Source organism: Nerophis ophidion, linkage group LG07 (assembly GCF_033978795.1).
Source record: "Nerophis ophidion isolate RoL-2023_Sa linkage group LG07, RoL_Noph_v1.0, whole genome shotgun sequence".
Lineage (NCBI taxonomy): Eukaryota > Metazoa > Chordata > Actinopteri > Syngnathiformes > Syngnathidae > Nerophis > Nerophis ophidion.
Window position 1 is genome coordinate 22,057,810 of NC_084617.1, and position 17,706 is coordinate 22,075,515.

Genomic DNA, 17,706 nt, shown 5'->3' on the forward strand with positions numbered 1-17,706 from the left:
GTGCGTGTGCGTGTGTGTTTGTGTGTGTGTGCAAGCTGTGGTCAGATGAGTGCAGCAGCTGTGTCCTTTCTGCCACACACACACACACACACACACACACACACACACACACACACACACACACACACACACACACACACACACACACACACACACACACACACACACAATGACGTAACGAGCTGTCTATTACCAAATTAAAAGCATCAAGGTCGACATCATAAATCACCCTAAACAAAAGGCAACAACTTTTAATTGAACGCCATGTTTTGTCTACAGCACGTTGCACTGACAAATACCACGTGATTACTCCCTGCCAATAAAGTTCATACATAAAATAATTAAACAGTAATAGAAATAATGGCCACTAGAGGGAAGTAAAGGTCCACCAGGTCAAGACACATTTTTAAAAACATTTTTGTATCCCCATTTTAACACTTTTTACATCAATTTAAAACGTTATGTGACGTTTCTTTGTGGTCATTGGCGTTAAAACTAGCGCTACTGCGGCGTATGTGTCGCTACATACACCGTCGTTCAAAGACTAGCGGTCACAATAACAAAAAAAAATATGTATTCTTCATTATAGATTAAACATCAGCAACGGCCACAAAACGCTCCGAAATGTTAATTAAAAGACCGTGAAAGACTCAAAGCATTTATTACAGTCCGCTTTAGACACGCATCATCCGTGGTCACGTAATCAGGGACCGTGAGAGGAGGCGGAGCTCTCCGTTGGTTGCCTCGCCTGTCAATCAAAGCGTTCTTCTCTGCTATTGGCTGCCGAGCTTAAAGGCCCTCACAAAGTGTCATCAGTGGACTTGAGCTGAACTTCTCTCCTTCCAGCGGCGCTGTGCTCAGCCTAAGTGCTCAAGTCCGGACTCTGACAAGCACATGAAGGGGAGAAAACATTAAAAGAGGTACTTTTGCTTTTTTGGGGTCGCATAATTTACGTATCTGACAATGTTTTGGTGTTATTGCTAGCTCACCACGGCAGTTGTGCGTTATCTCCCGCCGGTGGTTATTGTCTTTGAATCACGAGCTAACTTTCCTCTCCTTTTTGAGGATTACAATGAATTTTTTTTTTATGTGTCCGATTTCCGGCCCCAAGATAGCCAACTTTACAACAAACTATGAAAAGAAAGAAACCTTAGCCGAGGTTGTTAGAGAAGAAGTCCTCCTTGTTCTCCGTTGGCGTTACAGCAGTGACTGTTAGGCTCGTTCTGCCTTCTCAATTGCCTTCGATATTGTGTCCATAAAAGCCTTTATTTAGTGAATAAACACAGCCGATGTTAGCCAAACATACAGTCTATTTATCAAGCTTATATATATATTCTGTTTGATGCATTGTAATGTATCGCGAGTTGTGTGCATGTAAAAATGTGACTTTTTCCAACAGTTTGGCGCTGTTTTGGCTAGCTGGAGTCTGCCCAGTCAAATGTCTTCAATTGTGTGTCCTTAAAGGCCTACTGAAATGAGATTTTCTTATTTAAACGGGGATAGCAGGTCCATTCTATGTGTCATACTTGATCATTTGTGGGTTCTTCCGAGGATGTTGTAGTCGTAATGATTTGTGCAGTCCTTTGAGACATTTGTGATTTGGGGCTATATGAATAAACAATGATTGATTGATTGATTGATTGATTTCGCGATATTGCCATATTTTTGCTGAAAGGATTTAGTAGAGAACGTCGATGATAAAGTTCGCAACTTTTGGTCGCTAATTTAAAAAGCCTTGCCTGTACCGAAAGTAGCAGACGATGTGCGCGTGACGTCACAGGTTGTAGGGGTCCTCACATCCTCATATTGTTTATAATCATAGCCACCAGCAGCAAGAGCGATTCGGACCGAGGAGAAAGCGACGATTTCCCCATTAATTTGAGCGACGATGAAAGATTTGTGAATGAGGAAAGTTAGAGTGAAGCACTAAGAAAAAAAGAAAAATAAAGGTGACTGCAGTGGGAGCGATTCAGATGTCTTTAGACACATTTACCAGGATAATTCTGGAAAATCCCTTATTTGCTCTTTGTGTTAATGAGATTATAAACTCATACCTGAAAGTCGGAGGGCTGTGGTGACCGACAGTGTCTCAGAGAGAAGCCAATGGAGGAGCCAAGATCACAGCTGCCTTTTTGACAGCTGCTGCAGGAGAACGCTAACTCCACACAAGTCTCCGGTAAGAGCCGACTTAATATCACAATTTTCTCATCCAAAAACTTGCTTGTTGACATGTGGTAGAGAAACATGTTCGCTAAAGCTTCACAACAAACAAACTAAAGGCAGCTGCAATCCACCGCTTTCCACCAACAGCATTCGTCTTCATAGTCTCCATTATTAATTGAACAAATTGCAAAAGATTCAGCAACACAGATGTCCAAAATACTGTGTAATTTTGCGATGAAAAGAGACGACTTTTAGCCGTAATTGGTGCTGGGCTAAAATGTCCGCTCGACCAATAACGTCACAAACACGCAACATTTTCAACAACAAACTCCGCGGGAAATTTAAAATTGTAAGTTAGTAAACTAAACCGGCCGTATTGGCATGTGTTGCAATGTTAAGATTTCATCATTGTTATAATAATCTATCAGACTGCGTGGTCGATTGTAGTGGGTTTCAGTAGGCCTTTGAAAGCGTTATTAGGTGAATAAACACAGCCAAAGTTAGCCGAACATACAGTCTATTTAGGAAGCTGCGAATTATATTACGTTTGATGCATTGTAATGTATTGTGAGTAGTGTGCATGTAAAAATGTGACTTTTTCCAACAGAGTTTGCCGCTGTTTTGGCTAGTTCGACTGTGTGGAGTCTGCCCAGTCAAATGTATTCAATTGTGTGTATTTAAAAGCGTTTTTTAGTAGATAAACACAGCCGAAGTTATCCGAACATGCAGTCTACTTAGTAAGCTGTGAATTATATTCTGTTTGATGCATTGTAATGTATTGCGAGTAGTGTGCATGTAAAAATGTGACTTTTTGGTGCAGCTTTTGGCAAGTTCGCTTCTCCTCTGTCAATTGTCTTTGATTTTGTGTCTATAAAAGCGTTATTTGGTGAATAAACACAGCCGATGTTAGCCGAACATATCATCTATGTAGAATATTGCAAATTGCCTTCTGTTAAATGCAATGTAATGTATTGCGAGGCGTGAGGATGTAAAAATTTGACTTTTTCCAACGGAGTTTGGCGCAGCTTTTGGCTAATTCGCCTGTCTTTTGTCAATTGTCTTTGATTTTGTGTCGATAAAAGCGTTATTTCGTGAATAAACACAGCCGAAGTTATCCAAAATACAGTCTATTTAGCATGCTGCGAATTGCCTTCTGTTTGATGCATTGCAATGCATTACGAGTCGTGTGGATGTAAAAATCTAACTTTTTCCAACAGTTTGGCACAGCTTTCCCTTGGCGTCATTGTTGACAGCTAAAAGTGCAAACATTTTTGCATAAGCCAACACGTACTTATGAGTGTGTAGTGTGCGATCGTGTCATCGGATAAAAATAAGTACAAAGATACGGAACTTGTTGCAACAAGTGCCGACATGTCTGTTGTCTGCTCAATGATCATAATTATGTGGCTTTTCTGCTCCACTGCCGTCCATAACTTTCCTGTTTGTCACAGCATCATAAGTACACTCAATGTTTAAAAGTTGGGGTTTTCTGTTGTTTTCCTTTAATGGACGTTCAGTGAGTTAAAAGGGAACTGCATTATTTTTTTTTTTTAAATGTTGCCTATCATTCACATTTCTTATGTAAGTCAAGAACACGTGTTTTTTCTTTTTTTTTTGATGCATTCTAACTCGTAAATAAACACTAGCAAAAGTCAGCTAACAATGGAGGTCGATCTATTTTTGCCTTCCAAAAAACATCCATCAACATTTTATACACATGATTTAAGTTTATATGTAATGTAACATTCAAAATAACATGTAATAGTTACCTATTTTGCTCATTATAAGCATGTTATTTCAGACACATAACGTTCACTTTCTATTCAAACAACACTACTAACCCCACCTTCAGCTCCATTGTAGCTGAGATAGGCACCTCGTGACCCCAAAGGGAATAAGCGGTAGAAAATGGATGAATGGATGGACAACACTATTAATCATGCAGACTTAATGAGATACATCAAAGAATACTTAGGAACCAATTATGATCCATAAACTTATATTTTGTATCATGTTTATAAGGAGGATGATCTACAAGTTTTAGAAGCTGTGTGGTAAACAGATCCACTGAGCATCATGTAGCAATATTGCGAAGTGCTAAACAAGAAATATGAACTATGAACATAATAACACAATCCCTTACTGTACATTGTCTACCCTCACTGGGATGCCGACTGATGGGATGTTCATATCTTCCCGTTTAAACTAAAAATTAACCATAATCTTCACAAAGGGTTTTTAAAAAGTGCCAAAAAAAAGCGTATTTTTGTGTCTTTCCCACCATCTCCGGGTCTAAATTGGATGTCAAAGTTGGCCAACTTCTCGGTTTTATTACCACAACCTTCTATTATCCAAGTGAAAGGCATGACTTATAATCTAAAATTAATTTTCACCAATTCAGAGGCGATGCAGCAGCTCAATATGTCAATATAGCAGCATAAGCTAGTTAGCTGATCAATGTGATAAAAAGTAGTTATTTCGGCGTTAGCGCTTGTCATAACAATATTGCTAATACTTGAGTAATATTCAGGTCACAAAGATGTAAATGGAGTATTGTTGGTGGTTTTTGTGTGTTTTTAGAGAGCTTTATGGGCACAATAGTGTACTCCAGTTAGCTGCATTGTTAGCCACCCCGTAGTTGCCGTATTTTACGATTTAGAATGAATAAAAACAGAAAAACATATGTGTTCCTTTTAAATGTGCAGTCATGCATCTCTTGCAAATAATCTTTAGTTTGACAAACATTCTCTGTACTTGCCATGACACACACACACACACACACACATGGTCGTGTCATTGTCACACGCACGCTGACCTAAATACTTCAAAAAAGTCCTTTTAAAAAAAGCAATTAATGGGAGAATTGGTTCATTGTTGCAGCCACGCCCGCATCAGGCAATAAGATGAGACATATTTTGTGCGGCTGGATGTCTTCTTGGCCCAATTCTTCCCAAAAAGAAGGATTACACACAAGAGGATTAATGACCTCGGCCTCTTGTTTACTGTGCTAAAGAAATGATAAAAGGCTGGTGGAAAAAGAGAAGCGTGAGAGGGAGAAAGAGAGGAGTATTGTTATGGTGGATGCCTGCATAATTAAACATTCAATGGCTGCAGTGTGTAAACACACATGTTCATTGGTATACACTTCTGTTTGCAGCACATTAAATAATGTGACGGTCATGTTGTGCCATAATTGTGTATTACTAATCACTTGATAATGAGTGAAATGATACATGTTTTATAGGCGGCAAAGGAGGTGACTCAATGTGTTTCTCCGGTTCCAGTTTGTTGTAAAAAGCTTCAGCAGTCTTGGGAGACTTCCTCTTTCGACACGGCGACGGAAACGAGGTCGACCACAGCGAGAGAACTCTGCACAGTCTTTGAGCCACGACAAAGACAATTCTTGTCTGTCTGCTTTTATACGATCTCTTATGATAACTTAAGCGTCAGAATATCAGAATCAGAAATACTTTATTAATCCCCGAGGGGGAAATTAAAATTTTCAGCACAATCCCATTCAAGATCAGACAAACATTACAGAGAGACAGAACAGGAGTTCTTTCTCCCTGTAATGTTTTTTAAGAAGTAGTTAAGGATTGTTGATAGTAACATGTATAAACCATCTTTAACTTTGAGTCAATTAATTGACTGGATAATATGCGTAGGAGATACATTCTTGTACATTGAATTATGAACTTTTAGGCTTATTAATACAAGTTATAATAATATCTAGATACTGTACATCAGCCTTTTGCTATTTTTTATTTTCAAAACCAATACCATACATAGATTACTTTTAACCTTTAGGGCTACCCTTAAGTTTTGTCATAAGAATAAAATAAAGAATATATAATGAGTTCTTATATTTTTTATGTCCAACGCTTAAATCTCTAGGTAAACTTCAGGTCTATCTGTCAATACAAATTAAAAACTTTTTTTTTTTTTTTTTTGACAAAGAAAACCCTTATTTTTATGACAAAAATATCCCTCTACCCCCAAAATAAAAATAATTAAAAGGGGAATGTTTGTAGTAATTAGAGCCTTTATATGGGTCCCTAATTCATAATATAGAAAATAATTAATTTAAAATCAAAGAAATTACGGAACTAAAAAAAAATCCCACCAAAAAAGTACTGGGGATCCAATGGGCGCCACTCGTAAAAGTGTGAAAATAAGTAATATTTGTATTTATATACTTTCAACAGTTAAATCAATCAATCAACTTCAGACCTATCGGTTGTTTTAAAGTTAAATGTATTTGTATTTGTGTTTAATGCACAAAAGAAAAACATTTTTTTATGGCAAAAACACAAAATATGCAATATTTCAATATTTAATGTGAAATTGAAATCTTAAATTGGTTAATAAGTTATAATTATTATTTCTTAATCAATGACAGTTGAAAAGAAAATCCCACAAAAATGTTGGGGGATCAAAAAGGGCCCCACTCATAAATGTTAAAAATAAGTCTTACTTTTTTTCCTTTACTCTCAGTACTTAAATGAACTTAAGATATATCCATTAGACATTTTTATTTTTATTTTATTTTTTTTCCTCAAGAAAACTTACGTTTTTAATGGCAAACACAAAATATGCAATATTTTACCCCCAAAAATATTTCAAAGTGGACTATTTGATGTAAAGTATTTTAAGACTTAAATAGGTCAATAATTCATTGCGTTGATTTTAATTCATTCATTTCCGAACAATGATGGATAAAAACAACCTGCATTGCAGCTTTGTGTTGTTAGAGTCAACATTGCAACTTTTTATCAGTACATATCACCTGTTTACTCTGATTCCACTTCATGTTTTTGTAGTTTTTTACTAGTATTTCTGGATTTTACCACAGGCTATTAAATATTTGCTGCGGGCCGCAAATGGTCGCCGGGGCCGCACCTTGGACACCCCCGCTGCACATGCAACTTCGTGTCTAGCCGACACAATCTTTGAACAACATTCACTTGTTGCTCTTCCAAGCCAGGCCTGCTCTGCTCAGTGACACTCTGGTTTCAGTTGACTTGAGGTTTCACATGTTTCAGATGTTTCTGCAATCTCACCGGACGTAGTCACGCATCGCATTTGTCAAGCGCTATGTTAGCTATGCGTCCTAACTTTCCCTGGTGTGTGTGTGTGTGTGTCAGGAGGCGGGAGGATGTCAGTGGAGGTGGACGTGTTGCTGCAGGAGGCAAAGGAGAGCATCGAAGCAGCTCAGAACTATCGCAGTGAGCTCCAGCAGCGCTTGCATGGCCTCAACCAGGCGCGGAAACAGGTACCAACACTTCCTACTGCATGCCGTACCTTCCACACGCCTTTTGAATTCCACAAGACTGCTGAAGAAAGTCACATGACCAATCAACAATCAACCCAGGGGAATAGTTTCTCTCTGGCTCTGCTATCTCTTCCTTCCTCCCGCTGTCTTCACTCAGCTGCTAGCCGTAAACAATGCTGCTATTTCCTGTTGCCACAAATGCACCGTCGCATCCCAGAGGGCCCGTTTTTGTCCAGAAACATTGTGTGTAAACCACTGACTATTTACTAGCGTGGGACCTCACAAATGTACAAGATGTTTATGATGACAAATTAAATGCCCTTAGAAATCCCATGTCAATGCTTTTAATCAAGAGTGTGTCATACTTTCTGAGGACTTTATGTTCTAGATGGTAAAAAAAACCTAAAAACTTCTACCACAAGGCGTCAACTAACAATGTAGGTTAAGTAAAGTTAAAGTTAAAGTACCAATGAATGTCACATGCACACTATGTGTGGCGAATTTATTCTCTGCATTTGACCCATCACCCTTGACCACCCCCTGGGAAGAAAGGGGAGCAGTGGGCAGCAGCGGTGGTGATTTAAGCCCCAATTCCAACCCTTAATGCTGAGTGCCAAGCAGGGGGGCGGTGGGTCTCATTTTTTGTAATGATGAGGATTTTTAAGCACTCTCACAATAACATTGAAAAACAACCAACAACACTCGATTTCCATGCTTTGACCTGCATTATAAACCAAGTCAAAGGGACATTGTTATTGTAGGTTTTGTAGAGGAACTACTTTCCTGGCCTTGCTCACAGCACATCAAACTACGAAAGAGCAATAACGCCAGATAGCTACGGGAGTTGCCACCTTTAAGTTTGGAATAAAACTTAAGAAATTCCACAAATCTGGCACAGTGGCTCTCAACTTAATATTTGGCATTTCCACATATATCGGTATCAACCTTTTTTTTTTTCACAACTACACCAGCAGATACAATTTATACAAATATGATTCAGTATTAACAAAATAAATTAGAAAAATAGTTAGGTAGTAATTTTTACTCCTATTGTCAATAATTCTCCCCACATATGTTTTGATGTCTGAAAGGGCATTTATTTGAGTCATTGTGAGAATTCTTCCCCGGTCTGCACGGCTCCTTGCATTACTGGTTGCCTACTTTACGTCTCTCTCCTCTGCTTACCTGCCAAAATGTCTAACTTTTTTTTGTCTTTTCAAATAACGTAACAGAGATGGACATAAAGACGAAATTTATTAATTGTATGTCTGCCAAAAAAACAAACTTTGTATAAATCTCTTGACAAATATAATAGTATAATAAAAGAAGAGCAGGCAGCAGCTCACAAATTCTCATACTTTCTTAACCATCCAGGAATAAATTATGTCAGCCAGATTGAAAAAATGTCTCATCTATAGTCTATGTGAAGGAGCCCAGAATTGTTTTTAAACATTCACAATATTTCAAGGTTTTATTATTATTAAGGTTTATTTGAGATAGGGACAGATACAAAAAACATAGACATCTGAAACAGTTATCCAATGTATGCATCATAGTGTTTGTAGCCAAAGCTAATTTACAACACTTGTCCCCAACAACAACACAGCTCCAACATCATTAAAACAGGAAAATAAAAATAATAAGGCAAAAATGAGTCAATAATAATGATAATAGAAATAATACAAAGTGCAAACTAGATAAAAGCCAATAATAATAATAACAACACAAAGTGCAGACTAGATAAAAAACAATTAGTGAAAATTTGTAAAAACTAAACATGAGAACACGATTGCTGCTCAACTAGCCATAATTTTGTTAGTTTTTTTAAAGTGACAAGTGCAGATATACTTTTCAAAGTGTCATGTAAAGAGTTCCATAGGTTCCACACAAAAAAACCTTACAATGTAATAAATCCATTAACTCCTCATTTTCCGGGAGATATTTAAATAATGATAACGGTGTTTGTGAAATACCCTGATTTTTTTTTTCTGCTAAAATAATAACCACAACATTAGCGCGGCATAAAACATTATCCATCCATCCATCCATCCATTTTGTACTGCTTGTCCCTTTTGGGGTCGCGGGGGGTGCTGGAGCCTATCTCAGATGCATTCGGGCGGAAGGCGAGGTACACCCTGGACATTATGTACCTAAAATAATGTTAAAAGAATTTAAAGCCTTGTCCAGTTGTTTACTGAGGTGTACTATTCATGCTTAACTAGCTTTAACTGCAACTGAATATCTGCTCCAAATATCAGTTATCGGCCTTCTTAACTACTAATAATAGGCATAGGTCCTGAAACAAAACATATCGCTCGATCTCTACTCAACTTAGACCAGACAGATGCTAGATTGCTAAGAGGCTCCTCCCACGGCGTGGCGCAGTGGGAGAGTGGCCATGCGCAACCCGAGGGTCCCTGGTTCAATCCCCACCTAGTACCAAGCAAGACACTTCACCCTTGCTCCTGATGGCTGCTGGTTAGCGCCTTGCATGGCAGCTCCCTCCATCAGTGTGTGTGTGAATGTGTGTGTGAATGGGTAAATGTGGAAGTAGTGTCAAACCGCTTTGAGTACCTTGAAGGTAGAAAAGCGCTATACAAGTACAACCCATTTATCATTTATTTATTTTCTCCCAGCAAGTCTTGTAGTGAAAGATACAAGCATCCCCAGTAAGTCACTGTTATGATTTATTTGATGAATTTTTTAGCACTTAGCAATACTACTACATGATGCTAAGGGTCCAAAGCTGGATCTGTTTAGCACACAGCTGCTAGAACTTGTCGATCATCCTCCCAATATTCAGAATAAAAAATGTAAACTTCTGGATCATCATTTGTCCCAAAGTAGTCTTTGTTGTCTCTAATGAAGTCTGCCAAACACAGAAGGTGCTCCATGTGTTTGGCAGAGGTAGTGTTGGTTAAAGTTCAAGTACCAATGATTGTCACACACACACACACACACACACACACACACACACACACACACACACACACTAAGTGTGGAAAAATTATTATCTGCATTTGACCTACAAGCTCCGTGAGAGTGGGCCCAGGAAATAAATACATTTATTAAAAACGCCTGCTGCTCTATACTTATAGCTTGTATATAAAACATTTGAAGTTTATAGATAGTTTTCATTGGCAGAATAGTAGAATCTCATTATCTGTATTGTTAGCTGTCTTGTGCTCGCAGTGTTTTTTCTATATAGAATACACAAAAAAAAAAAAATACCCGAAATTTCAGTTTTCTTTTAAACACAAAACATAACATCACAGCAAAGGAGTCCAATTATTTCAGGGAATCTTTACTTTGTTTTTGTGCTCCTTTCTCATCGTACGCACATTTTCATATCATCAGTGGCTGTGATAATTATGAGGAAGTGTTGCGTCGTCTCCAGTGGACAATATCCACATAATAGCTGTATCACTCTTTTCAATCTGACTTCCGTTTCCTGATGACTCTTATCATCACTTTCCCTGATGTGTGTCCCAGTCCTCATCCCCGTCTCTCCTCTCTGGTCTCCAGGTGCGAGGCAGCTCTGGTCAGGCCCGCGAGGCCCTCCGGAGGCACTTTGCAGAACTGCAAGCGGCGGCCACCGGTCTGCTGTCGGAGCGACTGAGCGCCTTGCTGACCGAGGTGGACGCCGTGGAGGCGGACAGCATCAAGCCTTTGGACGACTGCCAGAGCCTCATCGAGCATGGCGTGAGCCAGGCGGACGAGCTCCTACGAGACGGTGCGGCCCGTGCGAACTTGACACCTGCGCTGGGGCGTGCTCGTGACTCTTAAAGGGCGGCGTTGTCTCCGCAGGTGAAGCCGCACTGCGCTGTGGTCTCGGCGAGAAAGAGGACAAACTGGGAAGCTTCACAAAGAAGGCCATGCACATCCAGTTGGACAGGTAGGACGAGACACGTCCACAGTTACATAAAGACATTATCTTGTTGGTGCAGATCTGGATAAAGGTGCTGATTGAGTGGGTTTTTAAGTCACTTAATGAAAATTTGACACCACGATGCTTATAACAAAATAATAAGCTGCATATATATATATATATATATATATATATATATATATATATATATATATATATATATATATACGTTGCGTAGTGAGTTAGTTACACAGAAATATTTTGTAATTGTTTATTTACATAACTTGTTTCTAAAACGTGTCTGTAACACGGCAGTAGAACATAACAGAAGTCATTGTCATGGACCCATTAGCTGCACAAGCTAGCTCTCCAATCAGCTAAACCGACTCAATAACTCCACGGTGACATTTTGGTGAATTTACTGAGTAATTTGTGAAACTGAAACAATACAAAAATAATGCGGTTGTAATGTAGTAATAGTAACGTAGACACTCGTAAAGATGTTAGCTAACATTATGATAGCAAGTAACTGAAAACACTCCCAACATGATACATGGGAGGGTCTAGCAAGTAAGAATTGTTTTAGTTGTACTGTTAAACTTACAAACGTTGCTTCGAGTGATGAATTAAGAATTCACAAGAGTAGAACGCTATTGACGGCTAGAAGACCGAATGGCACTTCTACTTCTGGTTGAGAGCTCTAAACAAGGAGGGCGCTGCAGCACCTGCAGTGAGCAAACTCATCCAAATGATGGCGCCATAGCACAAACAACACCTTTTATAGAGTATTTCTTGTTTGTCTTCTTTAAACTGTTTACATTACGGCCATTAGCAACGATTCATACAGTGGGGCAAAAAGTATTTAGTCAGCCACCGATTGTGCAAGTTCTCCCACTCAAAAGGATTACAGAGGTCTGTAATTTTCATCATAGGTACACTTCAACTGTGAAAGACAGAAAAAAAATCCAGGAATTCACATTGTAGGAATTTTAGATCATTTATTTGTTAATTTTGGTAGAAAATAAGTATTTTGTCAACCATTCAAAGCTCTCACTGACGGAAGGAGGTTTTGGCTCAAAATCTCACGATACATGGCCCCATTCATTCTTTCCTTAACACGGATCAATCGTCCTGTCCCCTTAGCAGAAAAAACAGCCCCAAAGCATGATGTTTCAACCCCCATGCTTCACAGTAGGTTTGGTGTTCTTGGGATGCAACTCAGTATTCTTCTTCCTCCAAACACGACGAGTTGAGTTTATACCAAAAAGTTCTATTTTGGTTTCATCTGACCACACGACATTCTCCCAATCCTCTGCTGTATCATCCATGTATCCATTTTGGTATAAACTCAACTTGTCGTGTTTGGAGGAAGAAGAATACTGAGTTCCATCCCAAGAACACCACACCTACTGTGAAGCATGGAGGTGGAAACATGCTTTGGGGCTGTTTTTCTGAGAAGGGGACAGGACGATTGATCCGTGTTAAGGAAAGAATGAATGGGGCCATGTATCGTGATATTTTGAGCCAAAACCTCCTTCCATCAGTGAGAGCTTTGAATGGTTGACCAAATACTTATTTTCCACCATAATTTACAAATAAATTCTTTAAAATTCCTACAATGTGAATTCCTGGATATTTTTTTTCACATTCTGTCTCTCACAGTTGAAGTGTACCTATGATGAAAATTACAGACCTTTGTCATCATTTTAAGTGGGAGAACTTGCACAATCGGTGGCTGACTAAATACTGTTTTGCCCCACTGTAAATTAGTGGCATCACTTTATAAGTCACTGGGTGCAAAGCGTAGGAAAAAAGTAGCGGCTTATAGTCCAGAATTTACGGTAATTAAATCTAACCAAAACTGTTTCCATTGCTGCTTCAGCCTCCCCGAGGTACCGGCTCTGGTGGACGTTCCGTGCGTCTCAGCCCAGCTGGACGACTCCCTGCTGGGCCTCCTGCGGGAGCGCATGTGCCGTCACGGCTCTGTGGCGTCCCACCCGCCTGTGCTGATAGAAGAACTGCAGGAGAGACCGGGCAGCATCCTGGTGCGCTGGTGTAAGGTCAGCCAGGAGGGGGAGCCGATACAACCCTTTCACTTCTAAAATGATTCCGGTATTGAGTAGCCAAGGGCCTAGCATGTTTACCTATTGTAAATGACTTAAGTAAAAGAGAATAAATTGTGTGCTTATTGGAGGATGATATGTGATACCACACATATCATCCCATAATTGTTTTGAGTGATACGGCTATCAAATCGGCACAGCCATACTCTCTGTTGCTCAAAAATACAGTGTATAAAGTGGCTTTATCTGAAACTATTTCATTGTGTGTTTTCTCCAGGTGGATGAAGACTTCGCCGCCGCTGATTATCGGCTGCAGTACCGGCGAGCCGGCAACGGGGGAAGCCAATACGAAGACGCCTACATCGGTCGGGACTCTGACTTCCTGGTCCTACACCTGGACGCTCACAAGGACTACTTGTTCAGGGTGTGCGCCCGCGGGGAGGGTCGCACCGAGTGGAGCCCCTGGAGCATCCCGCAGACTGGATACACCACCCTGGCACCACACGGTGGGCGGAGTCTGAAAAGTGGCGAGATGTCCTTTTATTCATGTTTGTGTGGCCTGCAGAGTGGTGTCCTGGCACTGAAGGCTACATCCTGGGCAGCAGGAGGAACGTGGCCTTGAGGAATGACTCCTCCCAATCTGGCTGCCCCGTCCTCTATTCCAACGCACCCACCTACTTCTGTGGCCTCACACTTACCTTCAGGTACACGCGCACACAAACATACTTTCATCCAAGGGTGTCCAAACTTTTCCCCTGAGGGCCACACTCTGAAAAATTCAAAATACAAAAATGCTTGGGGCCATTTTGATATTTTTAATTTTTAAAACCAATGTAATGTATAGATTTTTTTTTTTTAACCTTTAGGGCTCCCCTCAATGTTGTCCTGGGCACCCAGAACGGTCTCAGTCATAAAAAGGTTCAAAATAAGTCGTATATAATTTTTTTTTATTCACCGCTTAAATCTCTAGCTCAAATTCAAGTCCATCTACATTTTTTTAATTTAAGTTTTATGGCCTTTAGGCCAAATAAAACTGTTTTATGGCAAACACACAAAATGTGTAATATTTAGCCCCAAAATGTTTTTAAAGACGGATATTTACAAAATATACAAATATAATCATAACATTGAATTCAATATTTTAATATTTCAGCATGACAGTTTAAAAAATCCTCAAATTATAGGAGATGCAACGGTTGTTATGTGTTAAAAACAATAGGTCATAACTTTTTTTCTCTCTAACCTTTAACAACTTCAGATCTATTTTTATTTTATTTTCAGATCTATTTTTAATATATTTTTAATTTTTTTGGTTTTGCACCCTTTGTGTCAATTAAAACTTTATTTTGTAATGGTAAACACACAAAATATGCAATATTTCCCCCAAAAATATATTTTAACTGGAAAGGTTGATGTGAGGAAATAATTTATAACATTGATTTTGATTCATTATTATTTGAGCAGTGACTTTTATAAAAAAAACAAAAACACAAATTAATGGGGATCCTATAAAGCTCCACACATAAGTGTTAAAAGGAAGTCATAAATTGTTTTACTTTCAACACTTAAGTCTTTAGATCAACTTCAGATCTATTCGTCAATTATACATTTTTATTCTTTTTTTTATGTTTTCCCTCAACTTTGGTGTCATAAATTTCTTTTAAAATGAGTTATAAACATTTTGTGCTATTATTATTCAATGCTTAGACTTGTAGATCAACTTTAGGTCTATCTGTTGATATAAAGTAAATCAAATAATTTAGTTTTTTGTTCTTTTGTGGAAGAAAACCCTGTTTTTATGAAAAAAAATAAAAAATATATGCAATCGTTTCCCCCCCAAAAAATGTCAAAGGGGATATTTGATGTGGATTTATTGGAGCCTTAAATATGTCAATTCATAAAAACATGTTTTTGTTCATTATTACTAAAAAAAAATCCCACTAAAATTATGGGGGATCCCAAAAGGGCCCCATTTTTAAAAGTGGCACAAGATATATATATATTTTTTACTTTCAACACTTAAGTCTCTAGATCAACTTCAGATCTATTCATTAATTATAACATGTATCTTTTTATTTGTCTTATGCCCTTTTTGTAAAATTACTTTTTTAAGTAGCAAACACAAAATAAGTAATATTTCCCCAAAACATATTTCAAAGTAGAATATTTGATGTGAAGTAATTTCAGAGTTAAATAGGTCAATAAATCATAACAATATTGGTTTAAATTCTTTTTTTTTTTTTTTTGCGCAATGAAATGTTCAGGGATCTAAAAGGGCCCCACTCATAAAAGTGTTAAAAATAAAATATACCTTTTTTCATTTTTACTTTCAACACTTATTTTTTTCTATGTTTTTGTATGCTTTATGCCCTTTGTCATAGAAAACTTTTTTTTTAATGGCAAACACAAAATAAGCAATGTTTGTGCTTTTTATTCCACTTTTTTTATTTTTATTAGTATTTGTAATATGTGCTGTTGAAATGTCCCCCAGGCTTCACTTTGCACAGCCCTGCTCCAATCAGTAGTCATTGAACTGTTTTCTTCAAATGTTCTTTCAGAATTACGGCATCAGGCCACCCGGATCGGAGGGACAGTCTGGGCGTGTGCGTGGATGGTAGAGGAGCAGGGGGTCAAAGGTCACTCCAGAGCGACAAGGCGGTCTGCATCTCCACCAACGGTACGCTCACAACAAGTCCCGCTCTGTTTCATGGTGATTGGTTGTGCTTTGTGGCGTCCAGGCGCCGTCTTCGTGAACGGCAAAGAGATGACCAATCAGCTTCCCGCCATCAGCCTGGGCTCGGCCGTGACCTTTGACATGGAGGTGGTGGGCGTGCTGCCCGTCAACAACAACGTGATCGAGGGCGGCGGCAGCGGCGGCTTCAAGCTGAGGGTCACCATCGGCTCAGGTAGCAGGGAGGTGGTGTTTGATTGGGTGCTGGAGCATGCGGTGGACGGCCTCTTCTTCGGATGCTCCTTCGTCCACTCGGGGTGGAAAGTTCTCGTCTTTTAACTTTTTTTTTTTGTCTCTATCTACTTCTCAATGTCAAGCGTGAGGCTTTTTCACTTCTCACGTCTGCAGGACTCACTCACATTTCCTCCACAACTTGGAATTAGCCATAGTGATGATGACATCATAGGCCCCGCCTCCTCCCGGTTCTTCCCTTAAAGTCGTCTTGTTTACATATTCCAGGGCGGAAAAGTGACGAGCATCACTTTTAATTCTTCGGTGCATGTATGTGAAGCGGGAACACCGCAGTTTCACCTTTTGTCCAGCAGGACCACTGTGAAGACGCCTCCTATTCGTCCTCTTAGTCACGTCCTAGTTCATCACGAAGCATCCTTACAGCGTGTGATGAAAGTCTTCCGTGCGTCACGCCTTCTTTGTGTATTAATAATCGACCGGGATCACTTTCCCATCAAAGAAGAGGAAGTCCGCACAGTAAACAATGGAGGACGTTTTCCCCCTTCTGCAAGTCCGGCTGAACGACACACTGTCTAGCTCCTTTTAGGCACCCGACCACTCCTGTAACACTGGAGACCGTGCAGCTTTTGAAAGAATATTTCATGTGTTCATTAAATGAGTGGCGAACAAACGTGACTTATTGTGTCCGCTTCAGGACCACATGACGGTACAAAGTTGACCTCCCGCCTTTACTCATCTTATTATTATTATTAGTCCGTCACACATTAGGCAAAATAAAGGTTTGATGCAACGGGGAAGTCAAACAGGAAGTTAACCTTATTCGTGAGCCAAGGCCACTTCTTCATGTTGCCTGGGATTTTACATGGATGATGGTTTTGTTTTGTTTATTGGCGAAAGATGGCGGCGGCTGTTGCTGTGGATACATAATGTCAATCATTTTTATAAGTCACAAAACCTGTCGAGAAACAGATGTGCCTGTATCAATAAATCACCGACTGAAATTCTCTGACTTCCAAAACTGATTTTTTTTTTTCACATACCTACCTACTCACTAACTTTGTTTTAATTTGTTTGTCCTCCTACTCAGTTGTGGTCCATATGGGCCGCAGCGGTATTCGCTTTTCCACCACTTGTGGCAGTAATGTCCATATAAAAAAAGTTTATTTAGCGCAAAAATGATGACTAAAGTGGTGAAGCTCTTTATTTACACTTGACTGTTTAGTTTAAAAAATGTCCATTAATCAGTTTATTTCAGCTCATTTTGTATTTTTTATATTTTTTTACCAACTATTTGAGTCCGTTTATGCAGTATTTTTGATTTGTCTAATCAGCCTGACCTAAGCCTAAGGTTTATGTGTTAAATAATAATCTTTGTGATTAACACATGCTTTCATATCATTTAGACACAACTAAGATT

At 39.2% G+C, this 17,706-nt stretch overlaps 1 protein-coding gene across 1 annotated transcript; it reads left to right on the plus strand.

Moving 5' to 3' along the window:
* Nucleotides 1-764: 764 nt before the first annotated feature.
* On the plus strand, nt 765-17,307 carry crlf3 (cytokine receptor-like factor 3). Its single transcript, XM_061905664.1, has 9 exons — nt 765-920; nt 7,308-7,435; nt 10,961-11,168; nt 11,243-11,330; nt 13,186-13,363; nt 13,644-13,872; nt 13,932-14,070; nt 15,925-16,043; nt 16,105-17,307. Exons 2-9 carry the CDS (start codon nt 7,319-7,321, stop codon nt 16,374-16,376), a joined length of 1,350 nt encoding a protein of 449 aa, XP_061761648.1. The 5' UTR covers nt 765-920; nt 7,308-7,318; the 3' UTR covers nt 16,377-17,307.
* Nucleotides 17,308-17,706: the final 399 nt, after the last annotated feature.

Coding starts and splice junctions, on each gene's coding strand:
- crlf3 (XM_061905664.1), top strand. CDS start 7,319: ATGTCAGTGGAGGTGGACGTGTTGCTGCAGGAGGCAAAGGAGAGCATC. Junction 13,364..13,643: donor TCCTGGTGCGCTGGTGTAAG/GTCAGCCAGGAG, acceptor TGTTTTCTCCAG/GTGGATGAAGACTTCGCCGC. Junction 16,044..16,104: donor GGTCTGCATCTCCACCAACG/GTACGCTCACAA, acceptor TGTGGCGTCCAG/GCGCCGTCTTCGTGAACGGC.